At 36.3% G+C, this 24,802-nt stretch overlaps 4 protein-coding genes across 4 annotated transcripts; 2 read left to right on the forward strand and 2 right to left on the reverse strand.

Moving 5' to 3' along the window:
• Positions 1 to 407: 407 nt before the first annotated feature.
• LOC133517789 (26S proteasome non-ATPase regulatory subunit 6) lies at positions 408 to 5,130 on the reverse strand. Its single transcript, XM_061851211.1, has 6 exons — positions 4,725 to 5,130; positions 4,388 to 4,562; positions 3,424 to 3,583; positions 2,795 to 2,979; positions 1,778 to 1,953; positions 408 to 1,210 (listed from the first exon to the last, which is right to left on the reverse strand). Exons 1-6 carry the CDS (start codon positions 5,000 to 5,002, stop codon positions 1,036 to 1,038), a joined length of 1,149 nt encoding a protein of 382 aa, XP_061707195.1. The 5' UTR covers positions 5,003 to 5,130; the 3' UTR covers positions 408 to 1,035.
• Positions 5,131 to 6,550: 1,420 nt separating this feature from the next.
• On the forward strand, positions 6,551 to 10,201 carry LOC133517787 (exonuclease mut-7 homolog). Its single transcript, XM_061851209.1, has one exon. The coding sequence runs from the start codon at positions 7,159 to 7,161 to the stop codon at positions 9,682 to 9,684; it is 2,526 nt and encodes an 841-aa protein (XP_061707193.1). The 5' UTR covers positions 6,551 to 7,158; the 3' UTR covers positions 9,685 to 10,201.
• Positions 10,202 to 11,694: 1,493 nt separating this feature from the next.
• LOC133517788 (geranylgeranyl transferase type-2 subunit alpha) lies at positions 11,695 to 21,087 on the reverse strand. The gene is made up of 10 exons (XM_061851210.1): positions 20,887 to 21,087; positions 20,556 to 20,666; positions 19,622 to 19,737; positions 18,409 to 18,605; positions 17,770 to 17,931; positions 17,203 to 17,316; positions 15,661 to 15,887; positions 14,117 to 14,300; positions 12,797 to 13,122; positions 11,695 to 12,041 (listed from the first exon to the last, which is right to left on the reverse strand). The coding sequence occupies exons 1-10, from the start codon at positions 20,887 to 20,889 to the stop codon at positions 11,895 to 11,897; spliced, it is 1,587 nt and encodes a 528-aa protein (XP_061707194.1). The 5' UTR covers positions 20,890 to 21,087; the 3' UTR covers positions 11,695 to 11,894.
• Positions 21,088 to 21,247: 160 nt separating this feature from the next.
• On the forward strand, positions 21,248 to 22,929 carry LOC133517791 (zinc finger and BTB domain-containing protein 14-like). Its single transcript, XM_061851212.1, has 2 exons — positions 21,248 to 22,318; positions 22,415 to 22,929. The coding sequence occupies exons 1-2, from the start codon at positions 21,631 to 21,633 to the stop codon at positions 22,666 to 22,668; spliced, it is 942 nt and encodes a 313-aa protein (XP_061707196.1). The 5' UTR covers positions 21,248 to 21,630; the 3' UTR covers positions 22,669 to 22,929.
• The last annotated feature ends 1,873 nt before the right edge of the window (positions 22,930 to 24,802 follow it).

Consider the following 24,802-nt stretch of genomic DNA (forward strand, 5'->3'; position numbering starts at 1 on the left):
TCGAGTGTAGAAAGTGTAGTTCTCTACCGTCCATAGATAAATTGTTACGAATAAATATGACATTGATGCATCAAGGCGGTTTGGTTACAGAGGACCTGCCGCCAAAATCCGAAAAATGAAATTTCGTTATCTGTTTCGTTTCGTCTCGTTTAATTAATTATCGTGTAATTGTCAAGAAAGTGTACGTTCGAATATGCAAGAGTGATAGAGAGGCAGATAACGAATTTCGTGTTTCGCGGTAGGCCCTCCGTTTGTGTTAGTGGCGCCCCCTACACAGAGTTTTACGTAATATTCCCTATTAAGATTAGTGAAAAAGTGGATTCTAAACTATAAACTTCAAAACATAACAACTGTACTATTTCGAAATAAAATTATAGGTACATTTCGAGAGAATTAAAAGATATATGTTTCTTATCATAATTTTATTTAGAGATGTTTATAAAATAATTTCAATACAATTCAACTTATTACTTTAACTAGGTAAATAATCAGATTGCTGCTAAAATATGCGTCATTAATGTCGCATTTCGCCTTGTTGGTGCTAGAGTTGCAATAATAGGAGTAGGTAAGTATTGTTTCAATATAAATATTCAAAATGGTACAAACCCTCATTTCATTACATTTGGTTATACTACTTGAGGATCTAGATATGAGAGACGGTTTATAAGAAAGGAAAACAGATTCACTATTTCTGGCTTAATTGTATAATGCCCTTTAACATGTAAAGTAAGAACAGATACTGGTTTAGTAAGAGACTTGTGAAGAATAAACGTAAATCACGCTGAGCTAACGCAAAACGCGAATCTCTCACTCCGTAACATGCGTGGAAAAAGTGTATGGATGATGCATCTGATTTGGGGCAGTTCGGAGCCCATTCCATTATAGACCATTTACTAAGCGTGCCAGTAGAATGTCTCATTTATTCTAACAAACCGTCTCACGAATTTCTCCCGGCCAATGGGACAGAATAACAACGAGAAGTTGTGAGCAGTACATGTGGGCGGGCGGGTGTGAGCCCGCGCACGGCAGATAGATCTAGAAGTTGATGACGCTGGCGAGCTTCTTGACGCGGTTGAGCAGCAGGTCGCCCTCGCGGATGGTGGCCTGGTACAGCTGCGAGCGGTCCGCGTCGGCGCCGCGCCCCGCGCCCGTCACCACGCAGCCCGCCACCGCGTCGATGCGGCACTGCAGCCGCCCCGCCGCCGTGAAGCTGCGGACACCCACGCCCACGGTTACAGATACAGAGCCTTCGTGGCGACTCTAACGATTTTAAGGCGAAGGGTAGGGCAAGCTCTTTCCATACAAACTTTGTGCGCGTTTTTCTTCGTTTGTTTACACTACAGTTATTATTTTTGGTAAATATGCTTATTTTACTGTTAGCTAGGGCTTGATGTATTACTTTTTTAAATCATTTTTTTTGTATTTTTATTTTTTTTTAATAAAGAAAAATTTCTACATCAAGTTCTGCATATATCCAATATATACAAGCAAAAAATGTAATTAAATGTGCCAAAACTAACGAATAAAACTTGCACAAGGTTTGTATGGAGAATGCCTTGCCCTAACCTGCGCCTTAAGTATAGCTATTGCTAACAATTAATTAATGCATAGGTCATTAGATAAGTTTTGAAATTGACAAATATGAAATAAAGAAGTGGCCTATCACATATACTTTTTAATCGAGACTAAGGCAAGACTTTTGCAGTTAGAGATGTTTGCCTTGTCCATAAGAGCTTAAGTCATTTGACGCAAAATTTTGTCTTGTAATAGAACTCACTTGGAGATTTCCTCCTCAACAAACTCGCGGGTTACGCCAAAGGTGGCTGCGATGTTGTCGAGACTCAGCGAGCGGTAAGCGCGTAGCAGCTGCACGTATGCCTTGATGCGGGCCTCGCGCACGTAGTGCTGGTAGTGGGGGCGGAACACCGGGTCCACGCAGATTTGGGTCTCCACCTAAAGTAGAAGAGAAATAAAATGTAAATATAATGAGTTAATACAAAATATGTAACTAATGAAAATTTTATGATATTAAAATAAAGAAAAGATAATGATGTAGGCTAACCTGCCCACTATGTCGCCTCTAACGGGCCTTCTCCCCCTACATTTAGTATTCTCCTACTAATTTTCAACCCTCCTTTGGCTTTGCGGTAAATCTTAGTGGATGAATTCCAGGATGTAAAGCGTCTTTTTAGCTTCATGCAGGGGATTATAAAGGAACAAACGTTCAAAATATTCCAAAATACTAAACACAGAGTGGGGCATTTTGCAATGATATTAGTGAAAGCACACCATTTTATTTTACTCACACCTTTCATAGCATATTTGGAATGTATGTACGCGCGTTTCAGTCGTCAATTTTTTTTTGTCTCAATCCCTACTAATATTACAAATGCAATAATAACTCTGTCTGCCTGTCTGTTACCTCTTCATTGCAATCAGAAGATAGAATTTTATTTTACTCACAACTTTCATAGCATATTTGGAATGTATGTACGCGTGTTTTAGGCGTCAATTTTTTTTGTCTCAAACCGTACTAATATTATAAATGCCAAAATAACTCGGTCTGCTTGTCTGTTACCTCTTGATCGCGATCAGAAGATAGATGTATATTTCAATTTCAATTTTTGGTCGTTTGGTAGTACCTAGTCAAGGAACTCTACTATATAACCAAAAATATCGAAACACGCCAAAAATATCAAAATATCTAAACACGCCATAAATATGCCCAAAGAAATAAGGTGACAAAAATGCTCTGGTATTGACCTATTCAGGGTGGTGCCCTTGCAGTACTCACCCAGGCCAAGCTCTTCATGAAGTCCGCGTATCGGCACTCGTGCAGCGACTCGACGAGCTCCCGCAGCTCGGGGAAGCGCGAGCGCAGCGCCTGCACGGCAGCGCCCTGCCGCCGCAGCGCCGCTTGCAGCGCGTGCCGTTCCAGCGCTAGAGCGCACGCTAGCACGCAATATTGGATTATTGTGCCTGAAAAATATCATTTCGTCATTTAACGTCATTTGGTTTAGGTAAGGTAAATTGAACAAAAAGATACAGTGCTGTATACTATCAAACAAATTCTTTGATCTGAGTTGCTAGATGCAAAGTAACGGTTTCGTCAAAGCATGCACAAAGCTGTGGTGTTAGTCTCAGATAATAATAAAGTCCTCTAGATGCCCAGTCACACACATAATAGAGGTGCTAAGCTAAAATAACAGTTTAGTCAACTTGTACATTTTTAACAAGAACTAACTGAAAAGGGCTGCTCATATAATTTAGTTCTGATATCATGATTTATTCAATATTTTCAGCAATATTTGCCCTCAATCATGCAACTACTAAAAAAATACAATCTACAGAACTATGATATGATCTAAATTACTTGTACAAAACTTTGCACCATAGACCTAATAATACAGGTGATATTCTTACCAAAATCAACTAATTCATAAGACTCAAAAGTGGAGACACAGTCAATGAAGAGGTCTGCAGCTTTGCTGTAGTCTCTGACAGCCAGGCAGTAGATAGCTTCATAGGCTTTCAGCTTGTTCCTTGAACGCCAATCTCCACCTTTGTCAACCAGCTCATGGGCCTGAAAACAAAATATTCTGTTAAGAACCACTCTAGGTTATGGCTTAGAAGCCATACCTTACCTACTGGTAAGCTATATAGGTTGTGAGTGTGAACCCCTACTCTGATGCCTTTTTTGAAACTGCAGGTGTACAAAATATCATTTAGTATTTACCAGATGCCCTTTGTTGAAGAAAAACTACATTCAAATGCCAGGGTTTATTATTATTTATATATAATTCCATTGCCAATGGTAACCAAAAACCAAAAACACTAGAAGTTAAGATCAACTGATAATGATAATGATTTTTATTTATGTGGGACTAGGTCAATCTGTGTAGAATTGTCCTATAGTATAAATATTATAAAGAAACAAAAACTGAGCAGATTAGCTAAGCAGTGATTATAATACATATGAATTATATGAACCTTCATGTTCAGAACAAACATAGTGTAACTTATCAAATTATAAGAAAATTCAACAAAATTTTGTACACCAAACGCTGTTCTATACCAAAAAAACAATGACACCAAAATTGTATTTACCATATTCTATGAAATAAATTTATCAATAGCCGATCCACACAGAGTGAGCATACGCGTTAGGCAATTTCCTCACGCACAAACCGGCCAGTGTAGACGTGCCTCGGCTGAGGCATGTCTATGTGTCATGCGTATACTCGCTCTGTGTGGACCCGGCTAATTATGAATTACATAACTAATTAATTATTAGTACCAATAAAAAAATATGGTGTGCATGGCTCAACAGCACCCTGTTTTGTTTACTGAACCATGACTACAAACTTTCAATGTAGATAATGTTTACCTTATTAATAGCTTTTCCCATATCCTTCACATTGCAGCCATGGAAATAGGCAATTCTGAATAACGCAAATATAGCATCAAGTCTTCTGTTGGTGGTTAATGTGGAATCTTCATATTTAGAAGTAGCCAAAGCCGTTGCTCCCTCTTTGTCGCCAATAGAACACATGTAGTCTAATCTGAAAGTGACATACATAAGTATTAAAAACCAAGTACTGTACATGAAATCAGTATCAGTTCAGATTTATTTTTTACAAAATGAATACAGTAAGATCACAATGACGTGCTAATGCAATAAACATTCATACGGCACCTGAACAACAAGCCTAAGCTCTCCTTACCTGTCCTGCCAAACTGGCGTCTCGGAATCATCCTCCTCAAATTTAGATAATCGTTCTTGATTCTCTTTAGCCATAGCATCATATAACTTCTGATCAAATGGCCAGCCTAACTCAGCACAAACCTCCTTGTAATAGGGAGCCATATTTCCAGCCTTTATTCCTTGAAATAGTTGCTCCCGTAGCTGTGCATCATTTTTTAAGTCAGGCAAAGTCAGCTTGAACTTAATGCCAGCTAGGGCCATGTATTCTGGAGTTTTACCCTCAGCTGATAGCTCCATTTTTCAAGTTTAAAATATAATAACTACACAAATAAGATGAGAATCACAAGAAATAACAATTTCACAAAGCGTATCTGAAATCCAAACTAGCCAGTCAGAGCTGTCACTCGAGGTTATGTTGTCAAAAAACACTTGGTCATTGAAGAGTTGCTAGTAGAGAAAATGGCGAAATTTATTCTTATTCATTTCTTAAATCCACACTTCCCGATTTTGGGCCCGAAATTACTCCCGATCTCGAGCCTGATAATTGTTTTCCGTTTCATGGAATATCAGCACATCGTTAACAATATTTCAAATATAAAAAAAAAAATTATATGCAAAAATATCAAACATTGAACATTTTTGGCAATTATGTCAAATACTGTAAATGTAGAAGATGTGTTGATATTTGGTGAAACGAAAGAATACTCTTGTTCGGGCCCGGCATCGGGACCATAGCGAATGTTAGCCCAATATGCCTTAAGATAGTGCCAATACATGACACATGTTGAATTTTATAACAAAATCTAATAAAATAGATAGCAAATGAGCAATTTATCGCAATAATGTGGTTATTAAAATAATATATGGGAAAGATAAAAAAATTTAGCACCTGAAAGTTTCAAAATTAAAGGGTTTCTTTTTTTTTCAAAAAAGGAAAAAAGTAAGGGTACCATTCGATTCCTTACATTTTATCCAAATAAATATAATAATATACATGAACGCAATATTTCACCGACAAAATCTCAATTTTAATGTTTTTACATACTTCAAGATGGGCTCTTGGTGACCGTGACGTCAAGTTTGCTTATTTTATTTATTTAAACTTTATTGCACAACACATGAAGAGTACAAATGTCGGACTTAATGCCAGAAGGCATTCTCTACCAGTCAACCATGAGCCAAACCGAAAGATCCTAATTGGTGCAGGGTCAGAGGGCCTACCGCGAAATCCGAAATTCGCAAATTGCGGGGATCTTTCTCTTTTACTCTTATTAAGACGTAATTAGAGTGAGAGAGAAAAATGCCCGCAATTGATGAACTTCGATTTTCCCGGTAGGGGCCCAGAATACAGATTGCTTATCGTTTTTATCATTTCTGACTTTTGTATTGCTTTAATGCAATGGGTTCCATATAGACATTTGATTCTAAAAACAAACCTGAACGATTAATACCACTAATAAAAAATTGTCATCTAGCCTATTACATCCACACTTTATCAGGCCAGCGATGTAAAACGTCTATTTGTTCTTTTTTTCTTAAGATATCATTGATGCTTTTTTCATAATAAATGATTAGCTCTTCATTTCAGACGTTTAATGTACTTTCGCACTACTATCTCCTAAATCTACTATCCTCTGTCGGTTCTTATTAGTGAGTATTATATTCTTTGGTTCTTATCGATATCGCGGCGATGCCTAGAATCGAATTGCCGCATTCTAATCGACGCTTCTTAATCGTTTTCACGCGGCTTATGTTTCCAATCACTAAATGTACGGAAGGTGGAGATAAGGAACGAAATCTCCATGTACCAAGAAGTGTCCTCAAAAAAAATTTAATAGGTGGCGCTACAATACCTGGAGTACTTGAACAAAAAAAAACAAATCATAGACAGCGCAATTCACTCCGTCAATAACGCCTAGGTTCTTAGCAACTCTAGCGTTACTCTGGAGAGATTTGGAACTATTATTTATAGCTGACAGCTGGACACTTTTGCAACAGTTCTACCATAAGAGATGCCACTCCTCTTAATTCCACACTCCATAACTAAATGTCACTCGTGACGTCAAATCAAAGTGTCTTCGAAAAATGTTACTTACACGCTCGGTCCCCTTACAAATTGATCAACTTTAACAACTCTTTTCTTCTATCTCGATATATTGTGGCGACAAAGTATATTTTACAATTCAAATATTGCTATTAAAGAAATCTTTAACATTGACAGAATGCAATGACATTTCAGTGATTGAATCTGTGTAGTGTGTGAAAAAACCCTTGAAGTATTTGGCGAATTAATACATTTTGTTTGTAATCATTATAATCTCGAAACGACCACTAGACGTGATCCGATGATAAATACACAATATGGCTGTGGCTTGGCCTTAAAATAATAATAACAATCATAAGAGATACTAACGATTGTAACGAGTCCCTACGTGCAATAAATTTGCATCAACATGGATATAAATCAGCTTGTCAGCAAAAATCAGTCCATTAAGATAGTTCCATCGATAGAAGAAACTCTTCAAAACCAAGGACTTGATGTAGATTTAGACGATAATACAATATTATGGCTTCATCAATTGAAAGAAACTTGGAAAACGTGGAAGAGGAGTCCTACCATTGAGCACCACATTGAATTATTTTTCACCTCTAGGGCTGATGCTTTTCGCGTAGCCCTGGTCTTTGTCATAAAATGCGAAGAATCAAAAGATTGTAAGACTAAAACATTACCCTATTTTATTATTGAGATTTTACATAAATGGTCACGAGCAAACAATGTAGTACCTGATGACTGCCTAAAACTGCCTGCATTCCATATAGCTATCAGGCAGAGGAACCAGAGCTTTCTGAGTCTTATGGCTAAAACTTATCAATTATCAACTATCAAAGAAACTATTTTGCCAATTGTAAGGTCAATGATCACAAATGATAATTGCAAGCAAGCATGCCAAGTTGTCATAGCACTTGAGTTATTTGATGATATATCAGTACAAGAATTACTATTCCCATTGATTCTGCAAGACAAATCCAATATTATTGATGAATATCTTTTAGAGTGCCCTGCCCAAGTTGCACCACTTCTTCAGTTTTTAGATATGTTGCTTGATAAAAATTTTAGCATTCGTGAATATGTTCAAAAATATATTGAAGAATATAACATTGGTAATATCAAATATGATAAAATACACTATAAGCCACTGGGTAAGTTGGTGGCAAGATTATGCAATAAATTCAAGGTACCAATTGAAACCTGCAAAAATCTTAGTAAAAATCGAACAACTGGAGGTCTGAGGTACTTAATTCACCAAAAATATGAAGAAAATAATGTAAGCACAGCTGTTTGGGATGATTTAATCAAAGATTCACTTCGACAGAATGCTGACTCAGCACATGAGTTCATTGACATGCTGGTGGCATATGACAAGAATGAAGCTCTTAAATGGGCATCATACTTGAACTTACAAGAGAATCTGTTGCCAGCTGCCTTGCGGGAAATGACTATTCAAAGTGATGAACCAGAACCTGAGAACTGGGATACAGATGTTAAGACTGAGATTACACATCAGGAGTATTATAAGTTTACGTTGCCTCTAGAGCAAATAACAATGATAGATACAGCTGAAAAGTTTTATGACCTGATGATGAATGATTTAGCAGGATGTAGTCTAGTAAGTATTGATTGTGAATGGAAACCATCCTTTGGAGCAAAACAATCTCAAGTAGGGCTTATCCAGATAGCAACTGATAGAAATGTATACCTTATAGATAGTATCATACTCAATCAAAAACAATATTCCAGCTTTTGGCACACTTTTTACAAATCTCTCTTGGACAATGCTGAAATAATCAAGATCGGATTTGGTCTTGAACAAGATTTGAGAGAAATGAAGGCATCAATTATTGGTTTGAGTAACATGAAGCTAAAAGGAGAAGGGCTGCTGGATATTTGTATATTATGGAAGAACCTTATCAGTTGCGGATTAGTTTTACCTAGCAACAGTGACAGTGCAGGAAACAGTCTGAGTTCCCTAGTCCAATCATGCTTTGGCTTGCCGCTTGAGAAATCGGAGCAGTGCTCTAATTGGGAATTGCGACCATTGCGGGACACACAGATCCAATATGCTGCTCTGGATGCCCATGTCCTAATCCAGATATATTATTTCCTTCAGCAAAAATGTTTGGAACAGAAAATAGATTTTGATGAAATATGCAATGAAGTAACAATGGAAAGAAAGAAAAAGTGTTCAAAGAAACTGAAAGTTGTAGAAAAAAATCAAACATTTGTTCCATTAAAGTCAGTTAATGATGTAAAACTATTCATTGAACCTGCATTGTCAAACTTAATGACATATTTAAGGTATTGTGGAATAGACACTATGCCAATTCCACCTACTTTATTATGGCATGATGTTATAAATTTAGCTATAAGTGAAGATCGTTTGGTTGTTACCGCTAAGTATAAGTGCACTCCCTTTGAGGAATTTCCACAAAGCTGTATATTTGATGCAGGTAAAGGTAATGTTAAAGAGCAACTTCAAATGCTCCTTACTAATTGTAATGTAGGCATTAAGCAGAATGATATACTTAGTCGTTGTTTGTTATGTAATGGCAAAACTTTGCAGAATTTGACAGTTGATGAGGTATATAAAATTTGTAATGAGTATCAAGCTTCACAGGCTATTACCAACAATAAGGCATATGACAATGATTATGATGAGGATGAAGAGTTTTATGATAGGTTTAATAGTGATTCTGATTGTGATGAAGATTCCTTTCAACCAATGCATAAGCCGGCGCTGAAGGCAACTTGCCTCACTAGCAAGGGTGTGCCTGTTGAAATAAGTAATGTTGAACAACTTTGTTCTTCTGGAAAACCTGCAGTATTGTGTGAGCTATGTGGCAAGTTATTTTGGGATGAAGATGAATTTTTAAAACCTGTTAGGGAACTAGTTTTAAGTATGACAAAACTCAGCATCTGAGAATACATTTACCATGGTACAAATTGATTTTAAAAGCAATACTGTTTCAAAGTAAATTGTTTATTCAAACATTAATATATTGCCTATTATAATATGTGTATATAACATATTTTAGATAGTAAATCACTATACATTATACTTAAGCGTTAAAGCATATGATTCATATTAATCTAAATTAGTAAGGTAATGTCTATAGTGAATCTCATATTTGTTTGGTCCCAAAACATGTGACTATGACAAAGTGTACATATTGTAGGATTGATTGTATGTATTATAAAGAGTCCTTTTAGGAATATATCCAAATGCAGTTTTATAAAAAAATATGGACAAAGAATTGTTAACTTTATAAAAAATAAAATAAACAATACAATTATGTACTTATATTTTCAACTCCCCTTTATCACAAATACCATTTAGCTTATTGGTGTATATTTATACAGGTGTAAAAAGTGAATTCTCCAAGTATGATTTACATTGAATATGTTACGGGTATTCCACGAGAATTTCGCTTACGAAATGCCATTCTGCTGTGATAATAACTAACGGAGAGTACTTAGAGCCACCCCACACTAGCGTCTTTTGAAGGTCGGCGTCTAGTCAGCGCTGTGGGAAATGGCGTCTCCGCGCAGTTGTGCCAACGCTGCGTCGAGCAGCAGCCATAGAGTTGATTAAACGCCGACGATCGGGTGACGATGACGCCGGAAGGGTCTCGCAAGGCAAAAACATTTCGTAAGCGACATTCTCGTGGAATTACCATCACTTTATAACTTTGATAAGCCACTTATGAAAGCCGTAAGCACGGTAAGCATTGTTGCCAATGAACTTTTCAGTTTTAGACAACAATAACAATCTATGAAATAAGCTATTGAATACTATGTTTGCATATTAATAAATGTTAAGTAAAATGTGAATCTTTGGTATAACACTAAGCACAGGTAACTTGTTAAAATAGTTGTTATATTTTAGTTTTACTTATAATTATTTCTTTGAGTCAGAGTTGCGTATCTTGGCGCTCGATAGTAGGTGTATTCTTTAGTTTAGTACTTACTTTGCCATAGTTAACACTACGGCAGTGACGAGTTACAAATTAAATTAACAAAATGATTAGGTGCTAAATTGTTCAGCTACTTTTGAAGCGGAATTTATTTTAAAATTAAAAATAATTGTGTATTATGGGTTATTCTGTAAACGGAATATAATCAAACTGCTATTTGGAGGTTTTCCTCGAATGTGCTTTTTCAATTAACTCGTTCAAGTGCTTTCATAAAACGTTGATAAAATAAGAGCACCCCATAGTGCCCATTTAACTAAAAAAAACTAGTGTTATGTAGTGGTGGGCCAGGCTATTGACGGTTTTAACTTCGACGAAACGGTTAAGTTGTCAACTTGTTGATTTCGTAAACTTATTTAAACCAGGGCCACAAACGCCGATTTGTTTATTATTTTATTTCGTCAACTAGTTTTTTACTTCAACTTCGTTTGGCGCGCACCGCACTCGTCTTGCAACAACCCAATATTGTATTGCATTAACACCAAAATTCAAAAACGGTCAACGTCGAGGACCGATCTACTAGCGATCAACGATTTAATCAACAAAATTAGTGGAATCAAGGGCCACCACTATATGGTTTTATAATGAGACCATCACAAACATTGCTCTCAACTCGCCCAATAGCAATAATATTTTCCTATCGGAATAACCCCAGAACACCTTGCATACAAGTTTTATTTATTTATTTTATTTTATTTCTTAGGAAAACTTACAGCTCGAGTACCAAAATAGATTGCGAAATAAAAACAGTAAGCCAATTACAAGTTTCCACATATGTTGTGATGCATAAATCAGTGAATTAGCTACGCAACCCTGGCATAGACTATTCTTTTTAGCGATTTTATTAACATAGCAACATATTGCTGCATCGTATATTAAGGACAACAGTGTTCATCTAGATTTATGTGAATCAAATGTACTTCTAGAATGTTAACTTATACTTACTGAAAATAAATCAATGGTTTAAATGTACTTTATTTTTACTTTGATCAATCTCATCACCAACAAACAACCTATAGATTTTCTATATACATGATAGCTCATTTCTTAAAAGTAGGGTTTAGCTTAGCAAATACATAGTAATATGTATTCATAATTAGGTGAATCCCTAAAGCACAAAATGTTTTTACAAAATAAAAAAATTCTATCTACCAATAGTTTAAATGAATATCTCGCAGTTCTTGATTAAACTAAGAAGCTCTTCATTTTTATCCAGTTCCTCATTGCCTTCTAAATGCAGCTCCTTCAAATCCAGGGTCGGAAAACCTTTTAGTGTTGTCAATTGGTTGTTAGCTAGATTTAGTACCTGAAAGATGTGAATGTATGAGTAGGAAATTGGCATGTCTTAAAATGAAAGTGTGTGACATTAGACAGTTAGCACAAGGCCCAGGTTAGTACGAGGCCCGTATTGAACCTAGCGGGAAAATTCAAAATTTAAAAATGATAGGTATTTTTTACAAGTTTTGGGCAACTTGATGACATGTGCCAGCGTTTGAACTCTGGAACTAGAAAGTATTACGACGCGCCTTCTTCAGTAAGTACCTACGCCACTAAGAGCCACATGCACTGACCCACGGCTAAGCGGTAAACCCAGTGTCATTGCACTGGCAACTCTAGATTTAACTGGTTAACCCCGGGTTAGTGGGATGGTGCAAGAAACGCTGGTGGCCTAGCGGTAAGAGCGTGCGACTTGCAATCCGGAGGTCGCGGGTTCAAACCCTGGCTCGTACCAATGAGTTTTTCGGAACTTATGTACGAAATATTATTTGATATTTACCAGTCGCTTTTCGGTGAAGGAAAACATCGTGAGGAAACCGGACTAATCCCAACAAGGCCTAGTTTACCCTCTGGGTTGGACGGGCAGATGGCAGTCGCTTTCGTAAAAATTAGTGCCTACGCCAAATCTTGGGATTAGTTGTCAAGCGGACCCCAGGCTCCCATGAGCCGTGGCAAAATGCCGGGACAACGCGAGGAAGAAGAAGTGGGATGGTGCAAGTGGCCCTACTATTTTTTTAAAGTCGATAAATTTAACAAGTTAGCTCCTAGAGCCTCTAAACTCACCTTGCAATGTTGAAGAACCACTAGCGATGGCAAAATATTAGACGTCAGACTCTGATTAGACAAATCTACAACTTTGCAATAACTGTAATACTGGAGATACGGCAAGCTTGTCATCTTATTATGAAACTTCACTTCGCACTTATTGTCCTTGGCTTTGTAATCAAACAATAATTTTGCTTCCATGCTCCATTTCGTAATCAAGTCGTCATAATAACCAGATCGTAATTTGTCTATTTTCTTCAGTTCGTGAAGATTTTTAATAGCTTCTTCATGGTAGAGTTCAGCGTTGATACAATATAAGAAGACTGTGGTGGTTAGAAGGGTCCCTGGAATAAATAAATAATTAATAAGTATTTATTATATACGTAGGTAAATTTATTTGTTACTAGATTGTCCCTAACAGTGTCTTGTGGAGCCAGTAATATTTTTTTCACCGCACCAACTGGTAAAGGCCCTCTTGATTGTTCAAAAACTAATGAGAAAGTTGCATTTTATCCACATGTGGGGCAAAGTAATCAGATGCAAATTTTGAGTTGTTTCCTTATGTTAGCTGGTAGGATTGACTTTTAAATGATGATTTTGGATTATAATTTTTTTTTACGTTCATTTGATATGGTTGTTTTTATTGGTATTTCATAGTTAGTATTTTCATCGGTTTGGTGTGTTGAAAAATTTTGTGTTCCACTCGGAGGCAAAGTTTGTTTAACCCTAGTGCCTTGGAACCCTCGCAACGCTCAAGATTCCACTTCTCGTAGCACTCGCTACGCTCGTGGTTCAATTTAGGAATCTTTCGCTGGCTCGGGTATCAATATTAGCACGAGCGGTTAAACAACAACTTTGCCCCCTTGTAAAACAAATAACTATTAAGCCTAAGTAATTTACAGGTTTATTGTATCTTTTTTTCCCATAAAATTGTAGCCAATACGTACGAGTAGCATGAAATGAAAATTTGTGCGAACGGCTACTCTCAAATAACCATCTTAGTATGTATTAGCAATAAGATTTACGAACAGTGTGGACGATGGAACCGTGGAACGGACAGTTCTAGTGGTGAAACAATTTTGAGAATTAGCGCATTACCTACCTCGTCCAAAACAAAGATTTTAACTTAACATACAAAACGCTAAGCCGGTTTTGCACCCTACAGCTCAGTGACTCCACTTATTTATTCCAGATACAAAAAATGATATAAAGTGTATTCGGGTAATTCAGACTACTTCAAAATGTTGGCTAATTCAAAAAATCACTGGAATCATGGGGTCATAATATTACACTTGGTCTGTTTAAAATGAATCAAAAGAAGTCAGGAATAATACTAACATTTATTATCAGGTTCCATTTCCAGCAGTTGTCGACATGCTACGAGTTGGTTATTCAGCTCTTCAATCACAGGTTTAGAATACTGTTTCTGAAAGCTGACTTCGTTTTTACCGATGTATTCACATGTATCGGCTTTAACGCATTTTATTATTTGTTTTTCGTCAAAATCCACTTCATATTCTACCTGGAAAATAAATTATGTTACTGACATTAGGATGTGGTGAAAATAAAGAATACTTATTCTCAAATCTCAATGCTCAAAACATTGCCTTACTAAGTTTTTGGCAAAAATTTCATTTTTGTTTACAAGCTTTTGTCGTTGATTGTACTTGTTACCATGGGCAACTAATACTCGAGACAATTCTAAAATCCCCAAACACAATTAGGTTGCGTTGTTGCAACACAGAGTTGCTATGGCCACCTCCCGTCTCCATCATCAGATCAGCTCGACCATCGACGTTAATATTGTATTGTGACTTACATCTGTATGCAAATTTTCAGCTCAATCGCAAATCGGAAAGTGGGTCAAATGGGTGGGTGGGTTGCAGGCATCCATAGGCTGCGGTGACTGCTTACAATTAGGTGGTATAAAAAAAATTGCTTCCAAGATTTGACACTAACAATATAACACACATACTCGTACCAAAGAGAATTTGAAATAGAGGTGTTTTGTCAGAGAAAATTTTGTAGCCACAGTTTTACTGCCACTTTCGACATGATTAAAACTTTTATAACGCCATTTGACTTTGATCCTTATTCTTTCACTGATATGTGTTCAATTTGTTAAATATCAAAAAGTGACGCCATCTAATAGATCAAAGGCCACAGGTGGCGACATCGTTTCGAGCGATGGCGCCATAACCTTTAGGTTGTGCTCGGTAAGATGGCGCCAGCCACCTTTTGATATTTAACAAATTAACACATATCAGTTAAATAATACGGATCAAAGTCAAATGGCGTTCTAAAAGTTTTAATAATGTGTCGAAAGAGGGTAGTAACAGGGCAAGTTAAATAAAAGCTTGTAAAAATGTGGTATTATGCACAAAATGTAATAGTTTGTTCGCCTAGCGCTTAGATAAATTCATGCGGGCCTGAATTTGGCGTAATGAGTGCTGTCCTGGCTGTCCCGCCTATGAAGGAGGTTTGAAAGGGCTCGCGAGCCTTTTATACATTGGAGATAAACACTTCCACTGAATCAATTGCAATTTGCCCCATAAAACATCGCATGTACATGACAAGATAGTTTTTATTGTTGGAAGAGAAATCACATATCAATATCACAATTCTGAACGTGGATCCACGTTAGTAGGTATTGAGTTCTAATTCATAATTGGTTAGAATTCATTACTTACTGCATGGATCCACGTTACGGTATACAAGAGATTAAGGACCATATAAGATGTTTTGACAAAATCAAGCGGTCAAACAATGACATGATAAGATGATTTCTTTTGAAAGAAAACTTTATAACACCTCTAGCAACCATTACTTCCTTCTTAAGCCTTTAGTAAAAAATATATTAAAAGGAAACTAGGTATACTGACCCTGATATCTAAATCATCAGTGATTTCTCTATTATGTATGAGTATCCATAAAACATCGTACTGATTGCCAGTACAAGACACCCATTCGCCTTCCAAAGATGTGTCGTTGATGTATAATTTGGTTCTAGATCTCACTATGTCTAAGGGCACGTGGTTGCTGAATGCTACGGTAGTCTTCGATGGCTTTACAGCGCAGACAACCGGGCTTATTGTTGTTTTTACTGCACCTGAAATATGTTATGGAAGATATTTAAAAATTATATTAGTTTATAGATCGTGTCATTCACGAAGACGCGTGCCTTGACTCCTATTATTAATAATAAATATCATAGGATATCATTACACAAATTGACTAAGTCCCACAGTAAGCTTCAATAAGGCTTGTGTTGAGGGTACTTAGACAACGATATATATAATATATAAATATTTATAAATACTTAAATACATAGAAAACACCCATGACTCAGGAACAAATATCCGTGCTCATCACACTAATAAATGCCCTTACCAGGATTTGAACCCGGGACCATCGGCTTCATAGGCAGGGTCACTACCCACTAGGCCAGACCGGTCGTCAAAATGTTTTATTTTATTTATTTATTTCCACACTTACAACTATCTTTACAGGTACTAGACCTAAGACAATTCACAATAGTGTAACTATTAACATAAAATTACTCTAACTTATGGCGCATATAACATAATGTGAACAATGTGGACTTTGTGAATTCAGTCAGAGAACACCAAAACCAATCAATGCTCTCGGCTACTGTGCTGCGGCTACTCGGCTAATGTATTGTCATGTTATTAAAGGTTAGATTTGACAACTCTGCGCGTCATCGTGGATGACACGAATTATAAGTACCTACGATCTTTATAAATTCAATGTTTAATAATATTCACCACCATGATTTAGACTTTAGGTACAGTCACCATCAGATATATCGGAGCGGCTAAGGTGCTCACAAATATCTGAACACACCTCTAATGTCAAAAGGCATTAGGAGTTAGAGTATACATAAAAATAGTGGGCTTCAATTTTGCGTAATTTCTGACATCCTTCTGGCTTATCAGTAACAATGTCTTTTTGCCAGAGCTCCTGGGAGCCTAGGATCCGCATGGCAACTAATCTCAAGAATTGGCGTAGGCTGGGCACTAGTTTTTAGGTCAGTAATCCGGTCTCCTCACGATGTTTTCCTTCAACGAAAAGCGACTGTTAATATAAAATAATACATCGCAAATTAGTTCCGAAATACTCATTGCTACGTGCCTGGGTTTAACCCGCAACCTCGACGGGTCCTTGACGGTCGCACGCTCTTACCGCAAGGCATTCTAGGCAACCAGCGCTCAATATTAATATTAGGTACTTAGTAAATGACGATGCCGAACCTCTAAAAAAAAATTAAAAAGTGTCCCTGCAGATATATCACGTCTTGCCGCAACTCGCTGTGAACGCCTACGAAGAGTACGAAGTCGCTGGAGTTGCGCATGATGTGCTAGACGTGTGCGTTCAGTACATACTACTTACTATAGGTACTTTACCTAATAACCACCTCTGATAGAACCAAGCACTTGTATCATCAGGATCAGTAAAAGCTGCACTTTGAACTAGTTTCAATTCATGCTTGTGGTGGCCATCTTCAATGGGTCTCCCACCTGTAATTAGTTGATAAGTATTTTTATTTAATATTACGAAAAGAAATTAAATTAAGATCCTTATCTAATGGGGTAATTCCCAGTCACTTCCAAGCCAAGTATTGGTTAATTCCTAAAATTACCCCATGTTTGGCTGTGATTCATAGCATAGAGAAATAAGAAGTAATAGAGTGCTCACTCCATACATCAGAGTAAGCGTAGGAGTTGAAAAAAGATTTCCGGTTACTCTTGTTATAATATTAGCGGAAAATCGTTGAGCATTAGACTTTTTGTTTGCCGCGATATCTATTGTCGAGTAGCAGTACTGAGAGTTCCGCTACTCGATGCTAGATGTCGACTGCGAAAATAATAAGCATTTTGGTACCAAAACTGATGTATGGACTGAGCACTCTATTACTTCTTATTTCTCTATGTTCATAGTTACGCAACACACCTTAGTAATAAATTACGAACCTTCCAAATCAGGATACAATTCAACTAACATCTTACTCCTGTAGTGCCAGGCGGAATAATTAGAAAAATTGTCATGTATTTTCTCAGTTGTAAAATCAAATTCTTCTTTTAGTGATGGCTTGCACTGGGACACTACAAATCTTCTATAGTCCCAAGTGTGAACTGAAAACATAAATAGTTTTTATAGATGAAGTCTTGGCAACGCAACACTTTATCGCTCACAGCCAAGCTAAGCAAATTCGAAATCTTTTTAGAGGAGTATTGTGGGTCATATCGGAATTTCAGCAGTCGGTCATATGTTGTAATGATAAATTTAAAAAAGTACTATTACTGATAAAATGTTTTGCTTTCCTACCAAATAAGATGTTTTTAGAGATGATAAAAATGTTGACATCAGATATTGATTGACAATGGGTCATCATTATCAATTAATATCTGACTTCTAAGACAAAACATGTCTCAAGGTTTTTTATAGATGGTGCTTTATTATAGGTAGTTATTTCCTACCCAACCCTTATATTTTTCTAGTTATTATCAAGTAGTAATAAGAGATCAAATCAAAGATGCAGTGATATTATATTAATCTGTCGAAAAAAAAAATGGTGAGTAAAAGATCAAATACTCTGTAAAATATCTTACAATTTCTTTCATCAAACTTAAGATATTTATTACAAACATCTAACTCCCTCTGCCAATCCGGGTCAGACCTAGTAGTGAGCACCCATTCTCTTTGGTGCCATGCACAGTATGATTTGGGATTTATTTTTAAACAATACTCTGTTAGTTGCAGCTCATCATCATATAGTTTTGATAAATCTTCACATTCTCCATTTTGCCTGTAAATAATTTAATTACCTTAGTCAAACCAAACTTCAAATCTGCTTATGAATGAAAGTGAGATAATAAAATTCATCTTTGATAATGTAATCAAGATAAGTAAACTGAAGAAATTACAACGAAATGTTGCCATTACCTATTTAGTTTCTTGTAAAGGGCTAGAGGGAAAAGCTCCATTTTGCCTGTAAAGGGAGTAGAGTAGAGTTTATACTAATGATGGACGCTTGACTGGTTGATTTGTTGATACTTTACTATAAAGGTTACAGTTGAATGGCCACATTGCACAAGCAGCTTCTTCTAAGGTGCATGCATGCAGAACCATTTGTAAAAATAATCATTATGCGCCTCGCATCACCCTATTTACATTTTAAATGAAAGATGTTCTCTGCTAATTCAAAGACTGAAAGAGTGATAGAGTGGAATTTTACTATTTTGTGTGAATTTGACCAAATCAGCAGTATATCTTGTTGGAGGCCTTCCCAGGGGTTTATTCCAAGGCCAGTCAAAAGTGGCCATCAGCTCTAGGAGCAATGTACTCCACTATTACACAAAACAACATGAATATTTCCCCTAGAGATAATCTCATTATTAATCCTTTCTTACAGGGTAACTTCAAGCACAACTTCCATTAATTTCCTTTTAAGCAATATAGACTTTTCTCAAGAGAACCGCGTTTTGTGGGGTTGACATCTAAATAGATCCTAGAAGCTTAATTAAAAATCCCTCGAAATCTAGTAATTTATGTACATTTTTAATCTTACGAGTATAACTGGAACCAATAACAAAAGATGAGTTTAATATGAAATTTTTTGTAAAAGTTTTCATAATGATCCTAAATAGGTATTTGAATAAAATAGTTTATAAAACATATGAAAAATATTAGCTAATAACATAGTTTATGTCCTGTTTCTCTGTAACATAAAATATGCTAACTAATCAACAAAACACCAACTACAAATGAGCCGGATATTCAGCTTTCCGGGCTGGTCTGTAAATCCCAATTTTATACCCTTACCTTAATTGTATAATAATCTCTCTCCTTATATTCCACAGTGTGTAAACATCGGGGTTTGAGGACAGAACCTTTCCTGTGAGGTCAAGTAGTTCTTTATCTAGCTCATTTTGTTTTCTCTGTAAATGATAACACAAATTGGTGAGTCTTAAATGAGTCTTAAATAAGCTTTTAAGCTGCCAAGCTTACACTGTAACAAATTAAGAATGCAAAATGAAAGCCTAATCAGGACACCAGATAAATTGATTAAGCTTGCAGATCTTAAATGTTAAGAGACATCCATGACAACTAACAAAAGATTACAGATGTTTCCGCTAGGTTAACACCTTCCAAAATTTTATTTTATAAAATCACATTATAAGTAAATAAATTAAGGTACTTTGATAAAAGAATATAAAATACTAGCAGTAAAAATAGATACTGGGAAGCCTACTTTGAAAGCCAGGTACCAATGTTTTGTAATAACTCAAAGATGCAATAAAGATTATTTTAATTATTTTTATTTAAAAAAGGCAGTTAAGTTGGTATAGTTAGTGGGGGAAGAAATTTCTATATCGATCAATCGAGTAGCAATCGAGTTAGATTTGTTTCTTTGTTCTTTGAGCGAATTCACAAGGGCCACGCTATATGTATTGTGTTACTGTAGTTTTACTATATACCTATGTAATCCTTTTCTTTTGTGTGTCAAATTCCATACTATCGAATTAGGATAGCCTGTAACGATGGTTGTAATAAAATATTTGTATGTAATAAAAAATATTTGATGACTGCCAATGTCAGTTAGTGGTCGAGTTGCGGAAAATCGCCCGAATTACAATACAATACATTAGTTACTTTAGCCAGATTACAGCAATCACTAGATTAGCGATGGTCTGGATAAGCAAGGCTCTACTATATGATCAACATCATCGGGTTCGAAAATTTGTTACTTATTTACCTTGAACTGAATCTTTTGCATTGCATTTTTAAATACTTTTAACTTCTCTTGGCGTTCCTTTTCTTTCCTTGCTTTTTCCTCCTCGGAGGTACGGATCTTCACTCTGCCGTGCTAAAAAATTTATACAGTTTATGAAGCCACAGTTCTTTAAGTCTATGAATATGTGTAAAAACTGTGCCTTTAAAATAGGTTTTACAGGCAATACATTAGAAGATAAAACATCATTTAAATCAGCAATAATTATGCGAAAACCCTATAGACATTTAACATGTTATGAAATTTATTGTTCACAAATTGCATCAGAGGAATTCAATATTACAATATTACTCACCATTTTTAAAAGATCTACAAAAAAAAATACGAAAATATGATCGTGGAATGTGATAGTACAATACTCCGAAAGGTACTGCAATGAAATAAAATAAATATTAATTCATGGGGTAATGAACCATGGAACCGCGGATATAATGATAATAATGAATATCTTAAGAAAGGAAGAACATCAATACGATGGAATGGGATGAAGGAAATTTGACATATATATCAATCTATGTGTCACTGTGAAGTTTCACGGCAAATGGCAAATCACAGTCGTATTTTTTTGTTATTAAGAAAAGAAAGACCCTTGCAATAGTCATCGGACCCGACGTCGCTCTCTTTCGCTGTCTGTCAGACGGCAGGATGGATGTAATAAGCCCTAGAGAGTAAAGGACTTAAGTGCCAATTACATCCACACTTCAGAAATTACATCCACATCTATATGAGTTTGACGCCAATTTTTTCGTGATCAAATCGGTTGATGTCATTACCTCGTCTGGACTCTCTTTCATATTTCCTATTTATAAAACGCGATCTAATCTACAAGTACCATTCGGACCCCTAACATAGATAATTAGAAAAATCGGTGCATAAATTGTCAAAACTGACAAGTTTTTTCTGATTACCGTTTTCGTTGATTATTCATGGGATTGGCTGATTGGTTTTGTTGTTATCTTTCTATTCAGTTCGTCAGTAATTTTAATTAGTGTTTTGTGTAAGAACTTATCACCATCCTTTGATTTTTACCAGTTGTAACATGAATAATGCTCCGCAGTTGTCCTTACGCTGGAATAACTATGTCTCCCACGTCACTGAAGCGTTCAACGTGTTGCGATTTGAGAACGATTTGGTGGACGTTACCTTGTGTTGTGATGGAGGTAAAATTAAAGCCCACAAGATGTTGCTTTCGGCGTGCAGCAACTACTTCAGACAGGTTTTTAAAGAGACCCCTTGCCAACACCCTGTGATCATATTTAGGAACGTGAAGTTTGAGGATCTTAACGCTATAGTGAACTTCATGTATCACGGGGAGGTTAATATCTTGCAGGAACAATTGGAATCGTTTCTTATGACTGCTGAGCTTTTGGAAGTGAAAGGTTTGACAGATAATGTAGAAGATGAACCATCCAAAGCTTTATTCAGGATAACTGATAACACTTCACTAGATTTGAGTGCTAAATCTAGATTTATCGAGGAGCTGCCTGTTCAGAATGACGAGCCTATTAACCTAGCAACAGTGCAGACTGTTAGAGAGGTGTACATTCCACAAGTTACTCCAATGAGACTTATAGCAGAGCCTGAAGTGGAAAATGAGCCACAAGAAAAAATCAAACCCGATGAGACTGTAATTGTGCAACAGAAAATTGGACAGACTTCCAGTGAGGAAATGCAAGTTGACAATCAATCGACATCAGCAGAAGATTTATCAGATAAAAACAGTTCAGGTGAGTTGATAATGATAACACCCAGAATATTAAATGATTAAACACAGGGTGTGCTATGGTTATGGGTATCTAAAATGTGTTTTTATTTTGTTACAGAATCTGAATTGGCTAAATTCCGTTGTCAATTATGCCCAAAAGGATTTAAGCATCCAACATCGCTGACTTTACACAAAGACTCTCACGCTGGAAAAACCCAGTGTCCAGTTTGCCATCGGTCATTCTCCCGATCATACGATATGAGGAGCCATCTTCAGAGAATACATCAAGGAAAACAACTGACAATTAAGGAAATCAGATATAAAAATGCTACAGAAACTGTTGCTCCTAAACAGTATACTCATCATGTATAGTTATATGCAAAATTGCAAATATATAATTGTTTTATTGGTAGCCCTGTTACTGCCTTATTTTTAGACTATTTTATATTAATGTACAAGGTACATTATGCCTTTGAAAAAAATATTGTTGACATTCAGAGTTATTATTAAAAATTAAGAATTATGTATATTTAAAGAATGTATTTAATGTCACAAAATTTTGCTCAGTGCTTTAGCCTTTGCTATTTTTGTACTAGTCTATAAAACTGTTTTATAATAAACTTGTTTCAGTTACTTTTTGTATTATTGACAAATGCCTTATAAGGTATCTTAAGTAAAAGTATGACTGTCATCAAAGAGTACAATAATATATGTATAGTACTGTCATTGAAATGTCATTACAAATGTGCTTAAAACTGGCTTAAAAATATTTATTTTATTGTTAGTGGAAATGTGAAACTTCTAAAAGAGAGATTGTACACCCCATTGACTATAATGTAGGCTGCCCACTCTAGCCAGCACCATTGCAGCAGCAGGTCTAGCCAGAAGGTATTTGAAATTTCATTCAATTTAATTTATATGCATCAGATATAATTAGTGCATCAAAATGTTAGTAACAAACAAAACTTATTATATACAAAAAAATATTAGCGAGGAGTGACTGATGACCCCAAACTTACATGGTTGGTTGGAGTACCATATAGTACCAATAAATTATAAATATTGGCATATAGGCTAAGCATGAGTAGAATAATAATAATAATAATTAACTGCCTCGATAACTAGTGAAAACATTGTTATGGCAGGTGTCCGGATGTCTTTGCAATAACCCAGTCTCATTGTCCTCCCAAACTTCAATCCATAGACCGTTATACTGTTCACTTTACTACAATAGTCCCAATGCCTGTTGCGACCGGTTCATGGGTGTCTATTGTTGCGCCCGTGAACGGGTTCCAGCAGGCGTTCTACATGACATTAAAGCTCTCCAAGAGGCCTCTACGTGTTGGATCTATATCCCCACGCAAGCCTATCAAAAGACCGGGATTTATAGGCCCGTGAAATCCAAGGAGATACAATAATAATTCAGCCTATATACGTCCCACTGCTGGGCACAGGCCTCCTCTCATGCTATAAGGCTCGGGCTATAGTCCCCACGCTAGCCCAATGCGGATTGGGGACTTCACATACACCTTTGATTTTTTTCGCATATGTATGCAGGTTTCCTCACGATGTTTTCCTAAGTGAGAAAAGCTAGTGGTAAATATCAAATGATATTTCGTACATAAGTTCCGAAAAACTCATTGGTACGAGCCTGGTTGGTGTGGCGTCATTGGTTTTGAGTAAAATAAACATTTAATAAAAGGCTCTTTTTTGATGGTACGAAACTCTCGGAGCGGGAGTGCGATTCGCACTTTCCCGGTTCTCTGGTTGCACTTGTTTCGTCTGCTAGTAAAACTTGCGGTACTAAAAGATTTTTGCTCTGATCATGACTTTAGTCTTGTAGTTACTCCTACAGATTTTGTTTTATGGTGCTCACACACTGGCTGTTATATATATAACGTTGTAATAAATAAGCGGCAGGGACAACATAATAAAACACTATCTCGCTCCCTCTCTATGAGCTGTAGACCTCGCTATAAGCTTAAAAAAAAAATACAAACACTAATAACACACAAGCGAACTAACAATAGTCTTAAGCGCCATAGACCATAATGGCGCTTAAGGCCCAGTAAGGTCGCGTTCTTTTCTCACTGTCACTGAGCGTAAGCGTGAACGAGTTAGAAGGGCTTGTTTTTATTAATTATAATATTTGGTACGTTCAAATAAAATAAAATGTAATCGATACGTTCCCTTAAACATGATATTGCCGATTTTTAGAAGAAAGCTTTTGTGCATCATAATATTACAAATTATTAAAGTGCATTTTAGACCTAAGTTCGTGTTTTTTTTATCAATCGAATGTCAAAAACTCAGGATTTGAATCGATACAATCCCTTCAATTTGAGGACCATATTGATAGTCACGCCTCGTGATTAATTGCTTTGTTTTTTTCCCATGAAAATTGTTTAAAGTGTAATATCGATAGCTTATTTTATCATACAGTACAGTAATGTGGTAGTGTGCAGTGAAAGGAGAATTAATCTTGAAACGCGTTTAACCACCATTT

Source organism: Cydia pomonella, chromosome 5 (genome assembly GCF_033807575.1).
Source record: "Cydia pomonella isolate Wapato2018A chromosome 5, ilCydPomo1, whole genome shotgun sequence".
NCBI classification, from domain to species: Eukaryota; Metazoa; Arthropoda; class Insecta; order Lepidoptera; family Tortricidae; genus Cydia; species Cydia pomonella.